The 14871-nt window shown below is 36.1% G+C and overlaps 1 protein-coding gene across 1 annotated transcript in view; it reads left to right on the top strand.

Moving 5' to 3' along the window:
* KIAA2012 (KIAA2012 ortholog) overlaps positions 1-14871 on the top strand; it is a 149245-nt gene that overhangs the window by 48201 nt on the left and 86173 nt on the right. The window contains 3 exon segments of the mRNA XM_074191630.1: positions 130-258; positions 9315-9383; positions 11037-11105. Coding sequence (XP_074047731.1) covers positions 130-258; positions 9315-9383; positions 11037-11105 — 267 coding nt within the window.

Here is a 14871-nt window from a genome sequence, read left to right as displayed (position 1 = left end):
TAGTATAAAATATAAAAGCATTATTTTGAGAAGGGGTCCAAAGGCTTCACCAGACTGTCAAAGGGACCCACAATCCAAAAACATATTTTAGTTAGAGCCGCAGGCTAATGTCTTGTGTTTATTTTCAAGGGAGTTCTCAGGACCCAGCACTTGGAAACATCTTGATGGGGCCTGCTGGAGATATTGTTTGCCAGCCTCTCTTGGGTTCTCTCCAAAGGAAGGACCTCCCTCTTCAGTTTGACTTTGCATCAGGTGAAGGTAAGCTGAGACGCACTCCAGGTCAGTCCCTTTTTCAAAGGGGAAAATTTTGCCTGTAGCTCCTAAAACTTCCCAACGATAGGGAGACATCATTAAAATCAGACCAAAGTCAGCAGTTTTCCCCCCTCTCGCTGACACAGTACTGCTTCTGTAGTTCAGTACAATAAGCTAATGTTTGCATAACAAGTTTACTCACGCAGGAGAATCTTGGGAGAGAAGTTCCAGACCTGGGCCTCACTTGGAGGAGGAGGAGGGGGAGGAGGTCTCTTGTACATGGTTGATTCCTTGATGAGGATGATAACGCCCCTTTGGTATTTGCCCAAACTAAACACTGCCCTTCTTTTCTTTCCAGCCAACCTCTAGAATCAGAGGTGGCTAATTGGGAAGCAGGTCAGGTATTCATGTTATGTGCGTCGGTTCACCAGTGTGAATCATCTGGCTCCTGACAGATATGTAAAGCAATTTCCAAAAACCCTTCTGGCAGGTTAGCTTGTTGGGAAAGAAGAGAGCTGATTTTTGAGGTTAGAGTCATTTTGCAAACAGTATGGGGAAAAAAAATGAAGCCAGACAGTAGAGAGTGTCAGATGGTCAATAAATATTGTGATGTGTTTGCATAAATATGGCCATCAGGAGTGTTGATGATGGAGATAAAGAATGTAGAGATCTAGGAGGTTGCTGTCATGGCTTTTCAAGTGATGGGAGTCAGGAGATTAGGATTCTTTGTCTAACTGGGTGAACCAGAGCAAGTCACTTCCTTCTGGAACTTAGTTTCTCAACTAGAAGATTTTTTAAATTCCTTCTAATAAATTAATGAATGAATGATGCCCCAGCTCAAATATCCGCTTATTTTCTTTATTTTTCTATCAGAGTATATTACTTTTGGGTAAAAGGTACTTTTCTGACATTGAAAGTGCTACCCACTTATGATCCATGGGGCTCCAGGGGATCATGGTTGGTAGTTGTTTCCTTTGAATAACATTTTATTTAAAAATTCAATTGTATATTCTTTACAATTCTCCTAACAATAAATGCGGCTTTTCGATGGCAGCTGAATATTATTTTACCTGGGTTACACCATGAAGGGACTGCAAATACCACTTTATTCTGTAGTTTGTTGTTTTTTGGTTTGAGGTTTTGTTTTGTTTTTTATTTTTACAAGGCAATGGGGTTAAGTGACTTGCCCAAGGTCACACGGCTAGGTAATTATTAAGTATCTGAGGTCGGATTTGAACTCGTCATCATCCTAACTCCAGGCGGGTGCTCTATCCACTGCACCACCTAGCTGCCCTTATTCTGTAATTTGTGTACTGGTTTCAGAGCGCATTCTAATTAGAAAGGTGTTAACCACCATTCTCATTACCCAATTGATAAAAACTGGAAAAACTGTTAACCTGCTGTATTAGGAGTAAATAGCATAGTTATTTAGGAGATTAAAAGCAAAGTCATTCTAGCTAAATCATCCTTTCAGTGATGGTCAAAAGAGGAAAGGACAAAGTTTGAATCACTAAACAAGTTTAAATCATTCTAGTGACTTGAATTCATTTTGGACAACCATATCTTCATTTATCTTAGCTTTCAACTCCCTCTTAAGCACATTGAGTTTTGATTTCATGTGAACCAAATTCTTAGTTTTCTTTATAATTTCTATTGGTAATTTGTCCCTAGCCTGAGTTACAGTCTTGTCTCTCCAAAAATGTTTCTTTCTTTCTGATAGTTTCATTATTAAGTTTTTCTAATTTGTCATTTTCTAGGAAAATAGAATTAGAGGAACTGAATGAATGACCTGAAAAATGTTTGAGCTGACAGTAGTTTTGCTTTTGACTTTTAGAGCAAAAATATGCTCAGTTGATTAGCTTTTTTCATTTTTTCCTCCTTTTTTTCCATTTAAAACTGTGTTTTGACTGGGAATGTACTTAGACACCCATCCTTCTCACCTTTCTTACCATTTTCTATCTGGGATAGAAGATCTTCTTTCATTACTAGGATTGTTGTTAAAATATATCTATTCCCCAAAAGCTATTCTCTGAACAGTCATTCCTCCTTCTAATGCCTGTGCTAAAGGATTTTATATGTAGTTTGTTTCTTTGTGCCAAAGGCACTCAATCAAATGACATTCTAAGATCGACTTCCCCCAAACAGTTCTCCAAATCTTTATAATAAAAATAAATAAATATATATTACGTGTTATTGTTTGAAATCAACTTTATATTTCTCTCATTTTAATTCACAGAACAACCTTGTGAAGTAAGCATCATTATCATTATTATTACCATTTTATAGATAACGAAACTGAGGTTGAGAGAAATCAAGTGATTTGTCGAAGTTAGCAAAGCTAGTTAAGTGTCTGAAATAGGATATAAGCTTTCTGACTCCAAAATCATCACTCTATCCATCAATCCTCATTGTGTGAGTGTACCTTTCCAGTCTTAGGGAAATGATAGGGAACAAAGGGAGAATTCCTGAAAACACTTGGATATGGCTCCTTGCTCCCAGTTGTTTCTGGTCATTGACTCATAAAGAGTCAGTAGATCCAAACAACTGAATTCGGGAAATATATTTTAGGGAGAAAAAACAATATGACAGTGAGGTTTAGAGTTCAAATCCCACTTCTGACACATTAACTGTGTGACTCTGAGTTAAATACTCCTTCTCTTAGGTCCCAAGCAACTTTCTGTGATAAATTATTCAAAATATAGACAGTTTGATTTCCCCATGATAACAAAACCTTTTCATATTAGTGTTATTTTGTTTTCTTTGTTTGCTTGTTTATTTCCTTAAGGGGGAAAGGCTTTTATTGGCCAAGAACAAACACTCATTTACAACCTGCTTGGTTTCTTGGGTTGGTTTTTGGTTGGTTTTGTAAGTGTTTTATTTTGAAAGACAAGGACACCTAGCTCCCTTAATAGAGCTTGTGGGAAATGTGCTTAGCCCTGTAAATGGGAACAGTCTGTATCTATCAGATGTGCAATGAATACCCAAATATTTGAGAAGTCTTAAAAGCATTGTGATATCAAGAGAGAAGTAAGTGATCTTTTTTTTTTCACCTTTATGAAACTTAATGTAGTCACCATGGCCCATATTGGAGGCACCTCAAAAGATCCCAGGTCAGAAAGGTATAGTTCACTTTGAGGCATATCCCCAAGAATATTTAGAAGTTAAACATAACAAAGACAGTCTTCTACCCCAGCAATCTGACTGAAAATCTAAAGCTATTTCCATAGCATCTAGATTTGGGGGGGAAAAAGCCAATATTGAGAGAATAGAGTTTACATGAGAGCAATTTTTTTTAAAAAATTGAGAACAAAAAAAGTGAAATATTTGCTTAAGTTCCACCTCATCTTTAATACATACATATATATATACATATATACATATATGTACATACTTTTTTGGGGGGGTTCTTTCTCTCTTCTATTTCTCCCAGTCTTTGGTCATTCAAAGCCTGCCTTAAGTCCTATCTCTGCTAAGAAGTTCATACCTCAACCCACTATAACATTTACGATAACATTTCTATGAAAATTTATAAAAATGCTTATTATCCAGACTTTGCTAGGTAACTATATGAACAAACCACTGAATTGGTTATGATGTGTAAATTGAAAAAATATTGAAGCTGAATTAAACTGGACCTTGAAATGAACCAGAGGAAGAAGATAGGATGGAAACGCATTTAGGAAACTGTACTGTGTTCTGCATATGGTGTTTCAATGTTTTGTTTAGTTTTGCTCAACTGTTTTTTTCTCTTTTTTTAATTCTTCATTATACAGCATGGTTCTTTGATAGAAAGTGAAGGGATGGGTAAGTTGGAAAATATAGCAGATGTAAAAGCAAAAGAAGTGATTAAAATTTTTTTAAAAGACAATGCAAAAAGAGAGAGAAATTGTGTGTAGTGTTTCCAATGACTCTAAGCCTCCCCCAAAACAAAAACCTATTGAGATGACTCTTGACTCTTCAACTGTGAATCATGAAATACATGAAATCTGAAAAATCAAAATGTGGGTCATCCAAAGGGCAACAGAGAGACACATGGTGGGCCGCAGTATGTTATCATTGACAAATTACACACAGGAAGTAGGGTAAAAGATATCCTCAAAGAACCATATGACCAGAAAAGGAGGTGGCCAGTCACGTAGTGAGAGCAAGCGTAAGAGATGAATAGCCTTTGTGCTGTATTAGTATCCTTGCAATGTTAAGAGACCTAGAGGAAGGCCCCCAGCACATTGGGTGGTCTCATTGTGAAGGATTTATGGAAGGACATGGACAAAAGTTGCACAGGATGAGAAGATTTAAATGGGTCATGATCTAAACCATTGGAGAGAGCCCCACACCCATGAGATCACCAAATCATGAAAGGATTAAAATAATAAAGTATATTTTATCTCCCCACTTAGAATGTAGACTAATTGAGGGCAGAAACCATGTCTTATACATATTTGTACTTCAAATCACCTAGCCTTATACCTAAAGTTTACTTCAAAGGATTCATGCCCTCCATGTTGTAAGTATTCCCTCTAAAGGCACAGATTACAACTCATCACTAACCTCTCATCATCTGAAATTTTTGAATACATTCTCCCATAAATCCTTTATAGAGATTCTACCCAGTATGTTGGAGGGATTCTTTCAGGTCTTTTAAATTTATATTTAAAAGGACTTGAATTTTCCATTTGTTACCCTTTATATCCAATCATAAATTATCTTAGTTATATCTTCTATGCCGTTCATCACATCTAAATCAAAACTGAAATTGTACCAGAGCCTAGTTAGGTGTATCATGCATCTCTCCACAATTTGACTTTTCCATTTCACAGCTTTCCATGATTTGTACTCATCTAGCATTAGTGGCAGAATCCTGGGGTTAAAAGGATATATGTAGGGACGGCTAGGTGGCACAATGGATAGAGCACCGGCCCTGGAGTCAGGAGTACCTGAGTTCAAATCTGGTCTCAGACACTTAATAATTACCTAGCTGTGTGGCCTTGGGCAAGCTACTTAACCCCATTTGCCTTGCAAAAAGACAAAAAAAAAGGATATATGTATATGTACACACACACACACACACACACACACACACACACACACACACATATTGGGGGCAGTTTGGGATTGTTGAAAACACTGCACAATTTCTCAAATGCAATCCAGCTTACTCTGTTTCTTTATTCACTTCTGGTCCCAGTTCATTGTCCATCTGCAATATTTGTCCAAGATCTATTTACCAAGGGATTCATTTAGTAAGTTGCCCATACAACTGCCTTCATAGTCTGAATAATATACATTTCTTCAGACATTAGTTTTTCATTTGTCTATTGTTAAGCTAGTCTCCTTTGGGTGGTCATGAATCTCTTTGAGGAAGTCTCAGAATATTCTTGGGGGGCGGAGGGAAGATGCAATCAGGGCAAGGTCTAAAGAATTTAGATGTTCCCATGATTTCATCAGTACAGAGAACAGCATTAACTCATCTGTATCTTCACAGAATTCTGGAGATCCAGAAACCTCAGTAGTCATCCAATGTAACCCATAGTCACAAAAGGAATTTCCATCATAACATAGCTAACAAGTTATTATTCAGCCTCTGCTTGAAGACTTCCCATCATGGGGAGCCCATTCTTTTAGAAGGTTCAACTTGGTAGGATGCTGCTCCTAATTAATCAAACCTATATTTGCCTCTTTTTCAACATGTACTCATTGCTCCTGGTTCTGTCCTCTAAGTAAAATCAGGGCAAGTCAAATGCTGCTTCTCTCATCTTCATCACATGAAGAGCAGTATGGTACAGTAGAAAGTGTGATAGATTTGAAGTCAGATATCCTGGCTTCAAATCTCAGTTCTGCTTCATTATACTTGTATTATTATCTTGATCATTTCAATAAGCTTCTCTAGTCCTGCATTTCTTCTTCTATAAAATGAGAGGATTGGAATCTAGCTTTTTAAGCTTTGTCCTATTTTTAAAAATAAAATATTAACAACAAAGTTATCATGATCTCCATAAGTCATCTCTTCTCCAGGCTAAACACCCCCATTTACCATCCTGGTTGCCCTGCTTAGTATACTCTCCAGTTCATCAACATTCTTCTTAATTAAGGCTTCCATGAAGAGTTACCTGTAGTATTGAGAAGTTACCTGCCTATAGTCACATAGCAAGTATTGGTCAGAGGCTAAATTTGAACCCAGGAATTTCTAATTTCATGCTGTCTCTGACTGTAACATGAGATTCCCTACCTCCCAGGCTTATTGGGAGACACCCCCACCCCAATGAGGTAAGTGCTTTATAAAGTCATTGAAGAAATAGGAAGCATTATCATTATTAATCCATGTTGTAGTTATTCTCTCTAATGATACAGATTGCAACTCATTTTTGCCTTATCATCTGCAATTTTTGAATATGCCTTCCCATAAATCTTATATAGTGGCTCTACCCAGTATCCTGAATTCTACATGGGAGAAGGCATACTTGCACATCATCCTTTGGAAGCAGAAGTTCAGTGGCACTCGGAGAGGACCTATAGCTTTGGTACTAATCATAACCTGTTTTCAGGGTGTCTTTTTTTGGAAAGTCAATCAACTTTACCAAACTTCCTGAGACAGAAATTCTCTATTCAGGAGACTTTTCTATCTCTCTTTCCCCTCCCAGTGGAGAGGGTTCATTTGATATTTTTTTCCCCAAGTATCCAGCCACTTCTAATTGGGACAAGATACCAATTAAATACGTCAAAGAGACAGACTTTGCTCAGCAACTTGCACAGGGACCATGGATTCATCTGTTATGTGGCATGCACAGCTGGTCTCTGATGAGTCAAATCCCCCAAGTACCAGCAAAAAACAACACAAAAGTGCACACACACGTCACCTTCTTCTCCATTTGACATTAATACAATGTGACTGTGCTCAGTCTTGGGGGCTCCAAACAGAAAACTGGTAAATAAGTCCACTGGATAGTGGATTTTGGGGGAGTTATGAGGCAAAGGGCACAACTGGAAGCTGTGAGTTGTTTAGCCTCTGCCCCCAATACATACTGAGCTTTCCCTTTCATGATTGGTTTAGCCTCCTATTTCCTTTCAACCAGGATCACTCAATTCTTTGAGGGAAAATTAACATTCATTATGCAATTTATCTCTCCCCTTTTAATCCAGAATGTCAGTCTCCAAGGTCCATGCTCAATAATTAATGTCTGTTCTCATTTTCCATTCTCAAGAGCATCTAGTCTTGAACTGTTGGGTCAACAATTAACACTAATTATGGCTTTTTCTCTCTACAATGTTAGTTCCCAGAATCCCAAGTTACCCTGTTTATCCTAAGTTATCTGGATGCATGTATATACTTGTGGGTCTGCTGGTACTTAAGACCATTAAGTAATACTCTTTTTCAAGCCCTACCACAGTTAACAAATCAATCAAACCCTAACTTTTTTCTGACCTATTCTCTAGTATATTATCAATACTGGAACAAAGGAATGAGTATTTGTAAATAAATTTGGCTGTAAGATTCACAATTGAACATAGATCATAGGATTTGGTAACAGAAGGGAATTTAGAATCTTTCCTTTATCCTTGTTTCATACTTTATGAATACAAGTCTTATTTTTCTTCCATCCCTCACCCCATCCCACCCTACAACCATCACCACCACCAGGGCAGAAATCTTCTTTCTTAAGTCTTGTACCTTCAGTGCTTCAAACATTTATTTTTTAACAGACTTATGATTTCTCTGGCATAGTTCATTCCCCCCCCCCCCCGATGAGCAATTATATAAAATATAGCCTTTAGAGAGGTTGCTTTGGAGTCACAAATAATTGTGACCTGTCCAGAGGCATGCAGCACATATTAGATTCAGAATTTGAATCCAGGTCTTCCTGATTGAAGCATTCTAACCACTATACCATGTTGCCTTTCAATGATTAATAAATATTTTAATGATTTAAAGATTAATAAATATTTATCAAGTTGAATTAATACTTTGAATTAAAATCTTTAAAGTGGGAAAAACTTAGAGATAATTTAGTTCAATCCCTTCATTTTACAAATTGAGGTACAAAGAACTTTCAGTAAATGACTTACCCAAGAATACCCAAATAGCAAGAAAGGATTTGGAATTCAGAGGACTCAAGTTCAAATCCAATCCTTTTTTCATATACCATATTGACTTTGCACTAGATGCCCTCTAAGACCCTTTCTAACATTGACTCTGTCTCACCTCTTGTTCCCTCCATCCCACACTATTTGTTTCTTTTAAGAAAAATTCGAATCACCCAGCAATACCACTACCGGGTCTAAAGCCTGAAGAAATCGTGAAAAAAGTACAAAAACATCACTTGTATAAAAATATTCATAGCAGCCCTGTTTGTGGTGGTAAAGAATTGTAAATTGAGTGAATGTCCATCAATTGGGGAATGGCTGAACAAATTGTGGTATATGTATGTTTTTGGAACACTATTGTTCTATTAAAACCATGAGGGCTGGGAATTCAGGTAAATGTGGAAGGATTTGCATGAACTGATGCTGAGCAAGATGAGCAGAAACAGAAGAACAAATATACCACAACAGCAATGTAGGATTGATGATCAACCTTGATGGACTTGCTCATTTCATCAGTGCAACAATCAGGGACAATTTTAGGGTATCTGTGATGGAGAATACCATCTGTATCCAAAGAAAGAATTATGGGGTTTAAACAAAGATCAAAGACGATTACCTTTAATTTTTTTTTAAAAAAAAAAAAAAGGTATCTTATTATGTAATTTGGCTATCTTTTATATTTTATTTTTTCCTTTAGGATATGTTTTTTTTCCCTCAATACAATCAAATTTGATCAACGTATAGCATGGAAACAATGTAAAGACTATCAGACTGCTTTCTGGGGGGGGAGGGAAGTGAGATTAGGGAGAAAAATGTAAAATTCAATAAAAAAAATTTTTTAAAGATTCAGATCATCTCTTTTCAACCAAGAATTCATTCACTGAACTCTTTACTGTTTTTCAATCAATGAACAAACATTAATTAAGCCCCTACTATGTTCCAGATACAAGTCCTATTTCTAATACTCTCTATTTTCTTTCCAGCATCTCAATTTGTAGATTCAAGTACCAATCTTTGTGAAGGGTACTCAAATGATCAACATGTCAAAGAAGGTAAGGTTCCCTTCAGAAAACCAACATATATGTTATCTACAAGCTATTTAACTCACTTCTGAGAAATTTTTATTTAATTTAATTTTCAATTTTTGATGAAAAAATATACATAGATGTATGTCTAACTTCCAGTATGTATGTATAAATATATATATGCAGATACACATTTATTAAGCACATATATACAGAATTCTTTTATTACTCAGGTCTTTTGTCTTTACATCAGATCATCTTCAATTCTTATTTTTTTTTAGATTTTTTTCAAGGCAGTGGGGTTAAGTGGCTTGCCCAAGGCCACACGGCTAGGTAATTATTAAGTGTCTGAGTCTGGATTTGAACTCAGGTACTCCTGACTCCAAGGCCTGTGTTCTATCCACTGCGCCACCTAGCCGCCCCGATTATCTTCAATTCTTAAAACACTTGGGCACAGCTATAGAAAGGAAAATAGGCAGCTAGATGGTACACTGGATAGAGTGCTGAAAGTGGAATCAGGAAAACTCATCTTCCTGAGTTCAAATGTGGCTTCAGATACTTATGAGTTGTGTGACCCTGGGTAAGGCACTTAATTCTGTTTGCCTCAATTTACTGGAAAAGGGAATGGCAAATCATTCTAGTATCTTTGTCAAGAAAACCCCAAATAGGTTCAGGAAGAGTTGGCAAGTCTGAAACCACTGACTGACTTGGAAAGAGAAATTTTCATTCAAGACCTCTATGATAGAAAGGGCAGGGTTGGGGGGGAGAGGAGTTTTGAAAAAAAAAAACAAACCTGGCTGTCCTTTTGGCTAGAACTGGATAGCTAGTGTAATTTTCCAAATCCCCCATGAATCCCTTTTTCCAACTCTAGTATTTATACTGCAACTAGAGACCATAGACACCACATGCTTGTCCATCATTCACAATGAGGCTGTTGCTGCTCGTGTTGCTGCCTTATGCAACATCTGCTGTTCAAATTTGTGTTATCTAGTCAGACTTTATATCTAGAATTAACTATTTAATGCTCTTCTCCTAATGAAAACTTTTAACTCCAAGTTTTTACATTCCTAATACTTTAATTGTCCCTTTCTAGAGGATTATTAAACAATGATCTAGAAAAGGTTAAGCATCTACAAGTTTTCCAAATGATCTAATTCATCTCTGGACTAAAGAATCAGTATTTCTGCCTATGATTATCTCCCTTAAAAAGATTTTTAAATTATTTTTTCAATTAGAAGCATTTATTTTATCTCCCTCCCATCTCCTCACTACAGTGTAAAAAAGAAAAACAAAACCCCAGCAACAATAAATTCCCATATTGGACATGTCCAAAAATCTATATCTCATTCTGCAAATTTAATCCACTAACTCTCTGTCAGGAGATGAGTAGCATTCTTCTGGAATCATGAGTCCTCTGGAATGAAAATTTGTTATCACATCAAAGTTTTTAAGTCTTTCAAAGGTATTCATTTTGCAATGTTGTTCACTTCATTCAACACTTCCCAGATTTGTCTGAACCATCCCTACAACCATTTCTAAATAGTACCGTAGTTCTGTTATATTCATGTATTAATGTTTATTATTAAGAAATAATAATCTGTTCAGTCCTTTTGTGTGTTTATGACAACTTTCTCAATCTGTATTGATATTATCATTTAATCTCCTCTATTTTCTTTTTAGCAAATCAACCCATAGATTCAAGTATCAATCTTCATGAAGGGTACTCAAGTGATCAGCATATCAGGAAAGGTAAGATTCCCCTCAGAAAACCTACATATGTGTTATTTACAAACTAACTCATTTCTCAGAACTTTTTTATATTTAATTTTCATTTAACAAGTGTTTTTTTTTTCCTTTATACCCCACCCTCATTGGAGTAAAAGGGAAAAAAAATGTAAAAAATATAGACAAGTTAAACAAATCCCTGCCTTTGCCATGTCCCAAAAATGCTTGTCTCACTGCATCTCACTGAAAGAAATGAGAATGGGTAATTTTTCATAATATTTCAACATCAGTTTTCTAGCAATATTGTTGATTACTGAATTGATCAAAGTTTTTAAGTCTTTCAAAGGTGGTGACTTTTCTATGTTGTTATTGTATAAATTGTTTCCCCTGGTTCTATTTCTCTTGTTCAATTAGGTACCCATATCACTGCCCATATGTATTAATTATCCATAAGTCTGATTATTGATTCTTTTGTTCTAGAAGTTGTCTAGTCAAATCATGATGTAATCTGAGCAATAGATAATTCTTCATCCACTTTTCCTCTATGTAAGTTTAAGTCAAACTCTGATGAAGGTTACAGATCTCTTCTGGGAGTCTCTTGGTACAACCAATACAATATTATCTACAGATAGGAGCAGCCAAAGGATTTCACCATTCAAAGAGATTCCCTCCTCCACTTGAACTCTACAGTGGTGAATACCTCTGGCAAGCATACCTCTCCCTATTTTATGTCTTATCCAATGTTTATGATAAGAGATTCATTTAACAGGGTTATTATTATGGTTATTTAACTTTTTAAGAAATTTTATATGATTTTGAGGTATGACTGTGAGATATGTTGGAAAAAAGCCTGTTAGGGCAGAGTTTCATCCTTATAAATCTAATACTTTTTCATAATCAACAAACAGTAAACACAATGGGATCTTATATTTTCTTTTAGTCACTTGTGAAATAGATGTGACCCACTGTTGAATTCTGAATGTAAAAGTCAATATTCAGGGCCTCTAGGTGGTACAGTGGATAGAGCACCAGCCCTGGAGTCAGGGGTACCTGAGTTCAAATGCGACCTCAGACACTTAATAATTACCTAGCTGTGTGGCCTTGGGTAAACCACTTAGCCCCATTGCCTTGCAAAAACCTAAAAAAAAAAAAAAAAAAAAAAAAAAAAAAGAAAGGTCAATGTTCATTCCCTACTAATACCCTCATCAAGGAATAGTGAGCAAGTCAATAAACAAACATTCTTCTTTTAATTTAAATGTTTTATTTGCTTTTCCAATTATATGCAATAGTAGTTTTTGCCAATCATTTCTTGCAAGGTTTTAAGTTTTACATTTTTCCCCCTCCCTTCCCTCCTAATACAGGCTCTACATTTATAGCCATGCTAAACATATATCCATATTGATCATGTTGTGAAAGAAGAATCATCCAAACAGAACAAAAGAAATTAGATAGAAAAAATGATATAATACATAAAACAACTTTTAAAAATTGAAGATACTAAGTTTTGGTCTTCATTTAAATTTCACAGCTCCTTCTCTGGATAGGGATGGTATTTTCCATCACAAGTCTTTTAGAATTGTCTTTGATTATTATATTATTGAAATGAACAAGTCCATCATAGCTGATCATGATTCCATGTTGTTGTTAGTGTGTACTGTGTGTTCTTCTGATTCTGCTCATTTCATACATAATCAATTCATGCTAATCTTTCCAGGCTTTTCTGAAGTCCTATCAAGTATGATTTCTTATAGAATATAATGTTCAAAAATTCACATACCACAATTTGTTCAACCATTTCCCAATTGATGGGCATCCCATTAATTTCTAATTCTTTGCCAATATAAAAAGAATTATTATAAATTTTTTTCAAGAAGCATTTATTAAGGTACTGTGCTAACTAAGGATACAAAGAAAGGTTGAATTAAAATTTGGTAACATACATTTATAGTAAATCATGGTTCTACAACTTCTTCCAGTTCCATTCAGCATCAGATGAATAAGAACAGGAAAAATAGATGGTGTTTGAAATTTGCTTTCTCTTCAGTTGCCTCTCTCAGGTGACCACATGTTCTACATTAAGAGGCTCCTCTAGAAACTGTACCTATGCACACAGAGACCAGATTAAATCTTGAGGGAGTTTGGTCACTAACTCCTTCCCTCCTTTGTTTTTTTAATACCCCTAACCTATAGAGAATGGAGAAAATTACTTAAAATCTAGGCTTGTTTCATGTCTAAGATTTTCTAAAAGGGAGAAGAGAAAGGTATTTTATACCTTTGGGATAGTTATTTATTTCCTTTACAACGTAAAAAACCATTGTGAAAAATAAATATTAAATTTTGTACACGATCCTTGACAAGTTTTTGTTGGGTGATGCAGCCCAGAAGAGCTAAAAAATTGAATATCCCTGGGGCAGCTAGGTTGTGCAATGGATAAAGCCCTGGAGTCGGGAGGACCTGAGTTAGCTGTGTGACCTTGGGCAAGTCATTTAATCCCACTGCCTTGCAAAAAAAATATCAGATACCCCAGCTTTTACACTAAAGAAAGACTTAACACAAGGATTCATAGACATATATTGACAAAAGCTTAAAACGTGGAGCTGCAGCCCAACATACCTGCTGTTATACTTCTCAGCAATTGAGACTTCAACATCTAAACATGAAATAGTTTGAAGGACTTTTCAATGGATATGTTACATTTCACCTCAACTCTGCACTGTCTAAATATTTCCTTCCCAGTCCATTTCTTCAGCAAGTCAAATCAGAGTTTGGGCTTAACCTGGCTTGCTAATGTTTACCTTCACCTGGAAGCACTATAGTAGATAAAGGACACCTTCCACTGTGTAGACAGCACTAACTAGAGGTTCAGGAATTCGTGAAGATTCCTCAACTAGATAAATCCTTCTTAAGATCAATATTCATTTGCCTATAGTAAAACCAAATACCCCACATATACAAAGTAGAGAAGCAACCAGAAGCCTATGCTCCAGCTCCTTTGCCAAATCCCTGCTCCAGAGCCAAGTGGACATAATTCACCATGCTGATAATATAGGGGATTATATCCCTTCCCTATCCTTCATGGAAAATCCTAGAGTAATATTATGTCAGCTAGAAACTAGAAGGGGAAGATAGAAATTCTGCTTGGTGGTCAATATAATGATTGCATCATCGCAAAGCACTAAGTCCCATATATCCCTAGAAATTATTAACCTTACACATGCAATTTAGTATACAATCCCAAATATGCAGAAATACCCTGAGTGTTTTTTTTTTCATTCTATTATGACTACACTGGCTAATACTACCTCCTAGATTTACTCTTCAGTCATTTGTTTCCTTCCTCAAGGGTGTATTCATTTTTTCTTCCTTTTTCTCCCCCCATTTTTTTTTTTTTTGCAATTCTCCATGCTTCTAAAAGTTTTTGCTTTGCTTTATGTGAATTATGTGTTCTACAATTCCTCATTTGAAAATGAATCTATGCTCTTGGGTCTCATAACTAATTCAATGGAAAAATTCATGGGGTCCAGTTCATAATGATTGTATCCAAAGAACATAGACCAGGATGTCTGGGATCCTCTAAGCTTACATTGCCTCCTACATTTGCAGCAAACTGTTGGAGACCCCAAATCATTCTAGCTGGCTATTTGTGCTGATTCACTCTCAGTCTCTTTGGGCAATTCTTACCCAGGTTAACACAACTGGTCTCTACTTCTCTAATCATATCAGCTGGATTAGAAGGTTTCTTCTGTGTTTTATGTTCTGTTACTCCCCCAACTCATTAGAAACTCCATTA

The sequence above is a fragment of the Macrotis lagotis genome, chromosome 6 (assembly GCF_037893015.1).
Source record: "Macrotis lagotis isolate mMagLag1 chromosome 6, bilby.v1.9.chrom.fasta, whole genome shotgun sequence".
Taxonomy (NCBI): domain Eukaryota; kingdom Metazoa; phylum Chordata; class Mammalia; order Peramelemorphia; family Peramelidae; genus Macrotis; species Macrotis lagotis.
The sequence above is the reverse complement of the archived record's forward strand: the minus strand, read 5'-3'. Positions and strand labels throughout refer to the sequence as shown.